The 12,055-nt window shown below is 37.5% G+C and overlaps 1 protein-coding gene across 2 annotated transcripts in view; it reads right to left on the reverse strand.

Annotated features, from left to right (window-relative positions):
• Positions 1 to 3,556: 3,556 nt before the first annotated feature.
• Positions 3,557 to 12,055, reverse strand: part of LOC123512447 (eukaryotic translation initiation factor 4E type 2-like) — a 174,511-nt gene continuing 166,012 nt past the window's right edge. For both annotated transcript variants that reach the window (XR_006677099.1, XM_045268865.1), the window contains one exon: positions 3,557 to 3,723. Coding sequence is in view for 1 of the 2 variants with exons in the window: in XM_045268865.1 (XP_045124800.1) it covers positions 3,654 to 3,723 (70 nt within the window). In the remaining variant the exon portion in view is untranslated. The remainder of the gene's footprint in view (positions 3,724 to 12,055) is intronic.

Here is a 12,055-nt window from a genome sequence, read left to right on the forward strand (position 1 = left end):
ATTTATGTAAAAAATCCTTCATTTCCAGTCAGGTTAATGGTATTAAGGTAGATAACAGAGTAGAGTCCTTATGGCTGGATGTTAGAGTAAACAAAAGTAAGGTTATTAGAGTAGGAGCTTTTATAGACCACCTAACCAGTCAGCAGATGTAGACAACCTTATGGTAGATGAGATAAATAGGGGTGTACTAGTCAGACAATTATCTTAGGGATTTTAATCTTAAGTCAGTAAACTGGGAGAGGATGGTAGGAGATGCTAGTGAAAATAAGTTTATGGAAAGTTTTCAGGATAACTATTTAGTGCAGATGGTAGATAAACCTACTAGGGGGAGGAAGGTTTTAGACATAGTACTAACAAATATTGAGCATTGTTTAAAGGAAGTTGAGGTAGGAGAGACTTTAGCAAACAGTGACCATCATATAATTAGATTTATCATTAATTCCAGTAGGGATAATATAGTGAATAAGACTAGAGTCCCAAACTATCAGAAAGGCAATTATGGTAGGTTACGTCAGTTATTAGGAGAGGTAAACTGGGAAGATAGTTTTGGAAATAAAACTGCACAGGAGATGTGGGATATTTTTAAGGTTGTAGTAAAGGGTATAGTGATGCAGTGTATCCCTTACAAAGATATAAGGCAGAGAAACAGGAAGCCATTATGGTGGACTCATGAGATAGGTAGACAGATCAGAGAGAAGAAGAGGGCATACAGAGAGTTGCAGAAAAGTGGGAAGATGTAGATTTGATTAGGTACAGACAGGTCAGGGATGATTTGAGTAAGGTTATAAAAAAAGTAAAAGGCAGGCAGAGATAAAACTAGCTAGAGCTGGGAGTAAAGATCCCAAAAATTATATAGTTATTACAAGGTCAGTGATAAAAGAAATAAGGATAGGATTGGACCACTCAGAAAAGATGGTGTAGTAGTGGATCAAAATGAAGACATAGTAGAATTATTGAATGAACAATTTTCTTCAGTATTTACTAGGAAAGAATAGGAAATCCTGTTACAAACAGTGCGACGAGTAGTTTAAGAGCTTTAGAAAATATTGATATAAAACCGGGAATTATTAGGAAATTTATTCTTGAACTAGACGATAGGAAAGCTAGTGGTCCTGATGAGCTACATGCCAGAGTACTTAGGGAGGGTGTAGACAGTATTTCTGAAGCACTTAAGTTAATCTTTGAAAGATCACTTAGGTTTGCTGAGATACCTCAGGACTGGAAGTTAGCTAATGTTACTCCAATATTTAAAAAGGTAGGAAGGATGATGCGAATAATTATAGACCGATCAGTTTAACTAGTATAGTATGTAAGATACTAGAGAAAATCATTAAGGGTAGTATTTGGGAGCATTTAAATGAGAATAGATTAATTAGAGATACCCAACATGGCTTTAGATCAGGGAGGTCCTGTCTTACAAATTTGCTCGATATCTTAGAATATATTACCAAGGAGTTAGATGATGGAAATAGCATAGATGTTATATATCTAGATTTTAGCAAGGCGTTTGATAAGGTACCGCATAGGAGGCTAGTGTACAAATTGAGACTACATGGGATAGGGGTAGGTTAGTTGATTGGATTAGTGAATGGCTTTCTGATAGGAAACAGAGAGTAGTATTAAATGGGGCAATGTCTGAGTGGAAGGAAGTGGTTAGTGGGGTACCCCAAGGATCAGTGCTAGGACCTCTTCTTTTCTTGGTGTACATTAACGATTTAGATATAGGAATTAGTAGCAAAGTATCAAAGTTTGCAGATGATACTAAGATAGCATGTGCAGTACAGGGTGAAAAGGACAATTACAGAATACAACGAGACCTGGACAGGCTGATAGCATGGGCAGACAGGTGGCAGATGGAGTTTAATTCTAAAAGTGTCAGGTTATGCATTTAGGTAAAGACAACACAAACTTTAGCTATGAGATGAGAGTAGGGATGTTGGCTAGAGGCAGTAGAGGAAGGAAAGGATTTAGGAGTAGTGATAGACAGGACTATGAAATTTTCAAAGCAATGTTTAGAAGCAAGAAATAGGGCAAATAGGATCCTGGGTTTTATAAATAGAAATGTTAGTTATAAAAGTAAGGAAGTGGTGCGTAGCTTATATAATTCCTATGTTAGGCCCCATTTAGAGTATTGCATACAGGCCTGGTCACCCCATTATAGGCAGGATATCAACATGTTAGAAGCAGTTCAGAGAAGAGCAACTAGGATGATACCAGCATTAAAGCGCCTGGAGTATAGAGATAGATTAAAGGAATTAAACATGTTTTCATTTGAGAGGAGATGTATAAGAGGGGATATGATAGAGTTATTTAAAATGTTCTCAGATACAAACTACATAGATGTGAGATCTTTCTTTACCTTAGAGGAGGAAATAGGACTAGAAATCATGGCAGGAAGATTAGAAAGCAAGCTGCAGGTTAGATATAAGAAAATATTTCTTTAGTCATAGGGTGGTAGACTTCTGGAATGCATTGCCAGAGACAGTTGTAAATAGCACTAGTTTGACAATGTTTAAAAACAGAATAGATAAGCACTTAAATTTATTAGATTTATAATTATGTATAGCACTGCAAGATAGTTTTCATAAGAAATTTACTATAGTTAAACAAGACATGATCCCCATGTATGGGGATTACAGATTGTAGGGGATTTTGCTGCAGGACTTAGCCCTGTAAATGGGCCAAATATTTAGAATTAGTATATAATGTATTGTGTACTTGTAAGTGTATCTTTAAGTACTGACGACGAGGTCGCTGTGTGACTGATACAGGATAACCTAGATGGGCCCTGGTGGCCCTTTGTTATCCTATTATTTATGTTATGTTATGTTATGTCATGTGAGGAAAATCATATAGTTGTAGTCACAGAAATAAATGATCAGTCATTAGTATAGTTAATGATGTCTTGTGAAGAAAATCACATACTTCTCACAAAAATCAAAGACTAAGTCATTCTTAGCCAAGAATACGCTATTTTCAATGGTTCAGAAGCTACAGAACATTTTAGAAATTATTGTACTGAGCTAGGGACAGTAAGATTCTGTAGAAACAGTGTTTAGGAGATTACAAACTATACTCTACACTATACACTTCTCTCTCTAATTTTTCTCCTGATTGAGAGGGACTGTTAGGAAAACACTCTCCTGTTGTGTACATTGCCAGCTATGATCTGAATGGCTTGCACTCTCACAAATATATCAGTATTCATGTCTGACAAAATAAGCGAAGATTTGCTCATGATGTCCATATTATTTACCATACAACAAAGTATGCAAATAAAAAAACTCAAATTATGCCTAGTATAATAAAGCAATCAACCGAATAGCATGTTAAGATGGATTGCAATGTGTAGCCCTGATGATTTCTGGCAGCTTCCATTATTTCCTGATGTTCACGTTATGCTAGATTTTATAGACATCTAAAAATGACTAAAAAGTAGTTTTACCTACTCCTCTTTCTCTACAAAAACTGTTTAGAAAAGAAGATATGCAACAGAAGCCACTCCTTGCAAACCTTCACTGTTTCCTTCAAGGTAAAGATAATAAACATCCAGCCAGTGACTTGATAAAGGTCTATTTAGCAGCTATGTATACAAGGAGTGAGGTGGAGGCTGGAGGCGACTGGCAGGACTATCTGAGGGTAACCACACCATCTTATCTCGGGAAGGACTCAGCTCTGTGGTTGTAGCCGTCCGCCCTGGTGTTGCGGAAGCTGGAGTGATCTCTGCAAGGCACCAGCAACTGAATCAAACACGGAAGTTGCAACCACATGTGTCATCGCAAGCCTCTTTCAATTATCCCAAAAAAAGATGAATACACTCATGATAACAGGACATAGAGATTTACCAGAGAAATTATTTTGATAAGTGTCTATATAAAGAAGTGTTTGAGTTTTAAGTTGATTACTACATGTAAGCACAATATGTAGTTATGGCCACAAGTCTGGTAAACTGCACTCTCATTGTGTTTTGCTTTGGTTTACAGACAGTCTCCTTACAAAACCTGACACTGTAGATTCTTAGCTGATCATGGGACTTTAGATTAAGGAAGAACATTCAACACACTGGAAATAGAGCGTGGTGTGTTACTCAACTACTGACCGTGACTGTACACTTTCCATGATGTGTGTCAAAAGTCCAGCTGTTGAATCATGCCATCAGTGCTGGGAAGTCAGGATTGTGTGCATTCAACTCCAGTGCAGTTCACAACATTCTGCACCATGAAGCTCTCTAGTGCATCACACTGACTTGATGCATGAAACAATGTGTGAAGTGTACTTATGTAACTATGATTTCATCAATGGATCCTATAAGGGGTCATGTAATGGTGACTCAATCTTTGGATCCTGCAATAAGTCATGTAACTGACTCAATCTCTGGATCATCAATGGAGTCAGGTAAAAGTTGCTTAGTTCAGATCACAACAATTTTGCAAGTTAGAGCTGGATCTGCTCCTGGATTTCAATTGCTGGCTAAGTCACCATGAATGCTACAAACTAAAATATTTACAGTGTTTCTATGAAAATACAAATGATATTACATCTGTACAAAGATTAAATTGCAAATTCTACTTTAAAAAGTTAATCACATAATCATAAAACTCTTAAAAATTTTAATTCCTTCATAAACCATCAAATTCTGAAAAAAAAAAAACAAGACAAATTTACACCCTAGATCAAGTGAGCAAGATTGGTCTGCAGGAAAGGATGTATGACCAACCATGGGCTACAGTGCATTATGTGATCATCTCTTCCCCATTCTTGCAAAGGATCATCACTTTACTATATGGGATTTGGCTGGCCAGAGCAGTAATACCACCTCCTCACATATTGACTCATTATTATCATCATCATCATTACTATTTATAACAAGATTTTCAAGCTTAAATTTATCAAAATACACTTACATGTAAATTGAATGTATTACCCTTAAAATCATGACCTCCACCATCCTTAGAGTGGAAGGTGGTGCTGTCAGAATCACTGCTCACAGTGGCCTGACCTATTCACACCAGCCTTGAATCACGGCCATATTCTCTACCAGTGCACACAAGCAAGACTGTCAAGACCAACACTTTGCAACCAAGGAGTCATTAAATCATGAACTTTTATCTTGCTGTGAGGATCACATCAGCTTTCCTTTACAGTATGAATTTTTCTTAGCTTCATTACAGCTTTCCTGAATGTACACAGTAAGAGCTTAAATGAGTAATGTTGTGTACATTTGAATATATCAGTAGAGGTTATGGGACAGACTATAATATTATTCAATATTTATTCATCTATTGAACACTCCTTTATGTGCATATAAAGGTTAGAGAAAGAACCCTATAATATGAAGCACTGGTCTACATGTTTTGTATCCTCAAAAGGCATAAAAACAATGAATTTGTATTGCCACTGAAACATAGGTTTGCTGATGACACAAATCTATCCAATTGGTATCAATAAATCCTTGTTAGTGTTCAGTACTGACAGCCATGAGAAAAGTTAGTACACTGCTCCCTCACAAACTCCTATGAATGGCTGGATTCTGGCTTTTAGAACCAGTAACTTACATGTATCCTTTTGAAGAAAAATCTGGAATGTCTGGAATATGGCAAAACATTACCGCACCTGATCTTGCACACAATTTCTCATAGTTACTTTGCAGTGAAGGAATCCATCCTCTGCCCCTCAGGTACTCATGGACACTAACACAAGTTTTTTATTAAAAAGAAACTTCAACCAGATTGTTTGGATGGCAAGAAAGCACAAAGATAATTAATTCACTGGGCAAGTGAAAATTTGAAACTCACAACATTTCCATCCTCAAGTGAATATTCAATAAACTATGATGATTATACATATATTAATGTGAAAATATATGTTCATGTGTACAGTGAAAAGTAATAATTCAAGTTGTTCAAGTAGAAAAACCTAAGTATTAATTGATGAATTGATTGTATCCCTTGCACAGCAGCTGTGATAAGAGTTCTGATAGGCAAAAGCCAAAACCTACAGCTGGCAGAGAAGAAACACACGGGGTGACTGAGACCACAGCAAGCACTGATGACAGGGAATCTTGCCATAATTAAGCTAGTAACAACTGACATTCAAACACTTGTTGAGCTGAAACAACTCAATGTCACAGAACCAAAGCTAGCCATTAGCACATTAGCTATCACATCACAACACAGTGACACACACCCAGGCCCATAACGAGCAGGCTGTCATGGATTCCTCCATTGCCATTAAAGACCCCAGGAGTAAACAGACACCATAGGGCTGAGTCTTTCAAAGTATGTATCACGACTCAAGACTGGATCGAAAACTCTTGTTCAGAGTTCCTACATCATAAACAGATATATGAACAATAAATCAAAATAAGTAGTGTGTGTGTGTATGCATATCTACCTAGTTATATATTATAGGGTTTGAGTGGGGCTCATAGTGACCTGTCTCCGTATCTATTTTTATCCAACTTTTCTCAAATTTATGCACACTTTCTGCTGTTACAATCTCTTCACTCAAATCATTACAGATGTCCACCATCCTATGTGGGAAACTAAGCTTTTTAATGTTCCTCAAACATTGACTTTTCATGATCTTAGAGTATCCTCTCATCCATCTATCTCCATTTTCTATCAGTGATAAAAGGTCTTGTCTGTTAATCTTTTCCATGCATTTACTATCTTATACATCATTATTAGATCGTCTCTTTCTAATCTATCCTCTGTGTGCGTGTGTATTTACCTAGTTGTATTGTACAGGGTTCGAGCGGGGCTCATAGTGTGCTGTCTCCATATCTCCTTTATCTAGTTTTTCTTTAAAGTTGTGCACACTATGTGCTGTGACAATTCCATTATCCAATGCATTCCATTTTCCTTATCCAATGCATTCCATTTTTCCACCGTTCTGTGTGGAAAACTGTATTTTCCAATATCCTTCACACACTGCCTCATCCTGATCTTCTTTTCATGTCCTCTTGTCCTTCCATCTTCTTCCGTCAACAGCACTAGGTCTTCTTTGTCTATCTTTTCAATATCATTTACTATCTTATATGTACATTGTTATTAGTTTCCGTGTTCTCTTCTATCTTGTAAGGTTGCCAGTCCCATTTCCTTTGGTCGTTCTTCATATGTGAGGTCCTTTAATTCTGGCACCATCTTTGTAGCAATCTTCTGTATCCTTTCCAATTTTCTTATATCCTTTTTAGAGCTCAGAGACCATACCACTGCTGCATATTCCAGCCTTGGGCGTATCATGCTTGTGATGATTTTTTTTCATCATATCTTTATCCATGTAATGAAATGCCACTCTTATATTAGTCAACATCTTATATTATACTCCAAATATCTTGCTTATGTGTTTATCAGGGCTCAGATTTTCTTGTATGATCACTCCAAGATCTTTTTCCTCTTTAGTCTTCATTATTTGCTCCTCTCCCATCAAATAGTTCTATACTGGTCTTCTCTCACTCTTTCCTAGTTCCATTATGTGGCATTTCTTGGCATTAAACTATAATTTCCACTTCTTGCTCCATTCATAGATCTTGTTTAAATCTTCCTGCAACAGCAGACAGTCCTCTCTGGTTTTGATAACTCTTAGCAACTTTGCATCATCAGCAAATAAATTTATGTAACTGTTTATCCCAATGTGAATGTTGTTTACAGTAACTTGAAACATAATGGGGGCTAACACTGACCCTTGTGGCACTCCGCTAAAGTAACTAACGGAGTGCCACAAGGGTCAGTGTTAGCCCCCCTTATGTTTCAAGTTTATGTAAACGACTTGGGATAAACAGTTATATAAATTTATTCACTGATGATGCAAAGTTGCTAAGAGTTATCAAAATCAGAGAGGACTGTCTGCTGTTGCAGGAAGATTTAAACAAGATCTATGAATGGAGCAAGAAGTGAAAATTGGAATTTAATGAATGTGTGTGTGTGTGTGTGTGTGTGTATTTACCTAATTGTATTTACCTAATTGTAACATACGGGAAAAGAGCTATGCTCGTGTTGTCCCGTCTCCATATCTATTAATGTCCAGCTTTTTCTTAAAATCATGAATATTCCTTGCGTTGACCACTTCCACGTCTAAACTATTCCATGCTTCCACCCTTCTATGAGGGAAGCTATATTTTTTCACATCTCTCCTATAAGTGGCCATTTTAGTTTTTCCCATGCCCTCTCGACATTCTTCCATTCCACATACACAGATCTTCCCTATCCATTTTTCCATGCCAATCATCACTCTGTATATTGCTATCAGGTCTCCCTTTCTCTTCTGTTTTCCAGGGTTGGAAGTTGCATTCTTTTCAGTCTGTCTTCATAAGTCAAATCTCTTAAGTCAGGCACCATTTTCGTTGCAGCCCTCTGTACTTTCTCTAGTTTCCTTATGTGTTTCTTTAAGTTCGAGCCCACTGTATTGTTGCATATTCAAGCCTCGGTCTTATCATTGCAGTAATTATTTTCTTCATCATTTCTTCATCTAGATATACTAACGCCACTCTTATGTTCCTCAATAAGTTCAATACTTCTCCAATTATTTTGTTTATATGTCTCTCTGGCGATAGGTCATTGGTAATTGTCACCCCAAGGTCTTTTTCTTCATGACTGGTTTTATGTCTTCATTTCCTATCTTGTACATACTCCTGATTCTTCTTTCACTCTTGCCAAACTCTATTTTCTTGCATTTTGTCGTGTTGAACTCCATTTGCCATGTACAGCTCCATTTCCATATTCTGTCCAAGTCTTCCTGGAGTAGTTCGCAATCTTTGTCACATCTCACTTTTCGTAACAATTTTGCATCGCCTGCAAATAGGCTCACATAACTGGACACCCCATCCACCATGTCATTTATGTAGACTGCGAACATTACTGGTGCCAACACTGATCCCTGTGGAACTCCACTCTCCACCAATCCCCATTCTGATGGTCTGTCCTTAATTATTGTTCTCATTTCTCTTCCTACCAAAAGTCTTCCATCCATTTTAGTAAACTGCCATGCACTCCTCCTACCATTTCAAGTTTCCAGATCAGTCTCTGGTGTGGTACCTTATCAAAGGCCTTTTTTAAATCCAGATATATTCCATCAGCCCAACCATCTCTTTCCTGTATTACATCTATCACCCTCGAATAGTAACATATCAGGTTTGTCGTGCATGAACGCCCTTTCCTAAAACCAAATTGACACTCACAAAGTATGTCATTTTTCTCCAAGAAGTCTGTCCATCTAGTCTTCACCACCCTCTCACACATCTTAGCTACCACACTTGTAAGTGACACTGGTCTATAGTTCAATGGGTCTCTCTTGTTACCTGATTTATAGATTGGGACAATGTTAGCTCTTTTCCAGTCTTGGGGCACTACGCCTTCCCTTAATGAGGCATCAATTACTTCACAAACTTTTTCTGCCAATTGTGTGTGTGTGTGTGTGTGTGTGTGTGTGTGTGTGTGTGTGTGTGTGTGTGTGTGTGTGTGTGTGTGTGTGTGTGTGTGTATTCACCTAGTTGTAATTTTACAGGGCCTGGGTATCATACTCGTGTGGCCCCGTCTCCATATCTACACACATCCAACTTTCCTTTAAAACTATGCACACTCCTCGCTGACACCACCTCCTCACTCAAACTATTCCACACCTCCACACATCTTTGTGGGAAACTATATTTCTTCACATCCTTCAAGCATATTCCCTTGGCTATCTTTTTACTATGCGATCTCGTAGTTCTATTTAAATTTTCCTCTCTCAACATCATTTGCTCATTATCCACTTCATCCAGACCGTTCAACAGTTTATAAACCTGTATTAAATCTCCTCTTTCTCTTCTTTGTTCCAAGGTAAGCAAATTCATTTCTTTTAATCTCTCCTCATAGGTCATTTCTGCCAATTCCGGAACCATTTTTGTTGCCATTCTCTGCAATCTCTCCAACTTCCTTATATGCTTCTTTTATAAGGGGACCAAACCACCCCAGCATATTCCAATCTTGGTCTAATTACCGTACTAATTAATTTCTTCATCATATCTTTATCCATATAATGAAAGGCTAATCCAATATTTCTAATCAAATTATATGTTTCTCCAAACATCTTGTCAATATGAGCCTCAAACTGCCCATGGTCTTGTATTATCACTCCCAAATCCTTTTCCTTTTCCACCTTTTTCAACACTACTCCTTCACCCATCTTATATGACCCTCTTGGCTGTCTTCCACTCTTCCCCATCTCCATCACATGACTTTTGCTCAGATTAAATTCCATCTCCCACCTCTTGCTCCACTCCCAAATCCTATCCAGATCTGCCTGTAAAATTTCACAATCTTCTTCACTCTTCACACACCTACACAACTTCGCATCATCCGCAAACAAATTAATATAACTGTTTACTCCTCTGGCATATCATTAATATAGACAAGGAAAAGTATTGGTGCCAGCACTGAACCTTGTGGGACTCCACTCTCCACCACCAACCAGTCCGACTTTGCATCCCTTATTACCGTTCTCATCTCCCTCCATCTCAAGTAGTTTTCCATCCACTTTAACACTTTTCCTTCAGTCCTCCATAAATCTCTAATTTCCATAACAGTCTCATGTGAGGTACCTTGTCAAAAGCTTTTTAAATCCAAATATACACAGTCCATCCATCCTCTCTCTCTGTATTTTGTCAACCACTCTTGAATAAAAGCTCAGTAGATTTGTTACACATGACCTCCCTTTCCTAAAGCCAAATTGATGATCCGATAATAACTTATGATCCTCCAGGAACCGTATCCAATATTTCTTTATCACCCTCTCACAAATCTTACCGACCACACTTGTTAAAGACACAGGTCTATAGTTAAGAGGCTCTTCCTTACTGCCTCCCTTATAAATGGGCACCACTTCAGCTCTTTTCCACTCTACCAGTACTTCCCCGGTTTCTAATGAGCACCTTATAATATCATATAATGGATCTATCAATTCTTCTCTACATTCCTTCAATAATTTTCCTGAAACTTCATCTGGTCCCATCGCTTTATCATCTTTAAGTTCCTCCAACATTTTATATAACTCCTTTTTAGGTATCTTAATGTCATCCATGTGCACATTTCCTTCTACATTCTGAGGCTTTACAAACATTGTTTCTTTAGTAAATACTTGTTGAAACCTATTATTTAGCAATTCTGCGATATTCTTAGGGTCATCTACTATCCCTTGCTCTCCTTTTAACCTTTCAATGGACTCTTTCTTTTTAAGTTTACCATTTATGAACCTGTAAAAAAATTTTGGATGTTCCTTACTCTTGTCTACAATGTCTTTTTCAAATTTTCTTTCTTCCTCCCTCCTTACCCTCACATACTCATTTCTCGCCACTCTATAATTCTCCTTATTTAGTATATTCCTGCTCTTTTTCCATCTTTTCCAAGCCACATCTCTCTTTTCTTTGGCCTTAACACAAGTTGCATTAAACCAATCCTTTCTTCCTTCCTCTCTCAGTTTATACTTTGGTACAAATTTCATAACTCCTTCTTTATAATATTTCATAAAAATCTCATATTTTTTTTGCACTTCTCTGATTTGTAACATCTCCCAATCTAATGTTCTGAAATAGTTTTTCAAATTTTCTGTGTCCATCTTTCTATAATTCAATCTACCACTCCTGTATGTCTCATCTTTCCTTCGCTGTGTTATTGCCAGCTGCATTTCCATAACCAGATCACTCTTCCCCAATGGACATTTGTATTGTATATCCCCACATAGGTACACTTCTCGTGTTAACACCAAATCCAGTCTAGCCGGTTCATCATCTCCTCTATATCTAGTATTTTCTTCCACCCTCTGTTCCATCATATTTTCCATCATTAGATTAAGAAATCTCTCTCCCCATGCTTCCTCTCCAACACCACTTACTAGATTTTCCCAATCCACCTCCTTACAATTAAAATCTCCTACTAGTATCACCTTTCTTTTTCCAGTTAATACACTTTCCAAACTCTGTAAAGTATCCTTGATCATATTGTCGTATTCCCTTAATGTCCAAGAATTTGTTTTAGGAGGTAAATAGGTCACCATGATCTTTTCCATCACTTTTTAACCT

The sequence above is a fragment of the Portunus trituberculatus genome, chromosome 33 (assembly GCF_017591435.1).
Source record: "Portunus trituberculatus isolate SZX2019 chromosome 33, ASM1759143v1, whole genome shotgun sequence".
Lineage (NCBI taxonomy): Eukaryota > Metazoa > Arthropoda > Malacostraca > Decapoda > Portunidae > Portunus > Portunus trituberculatus.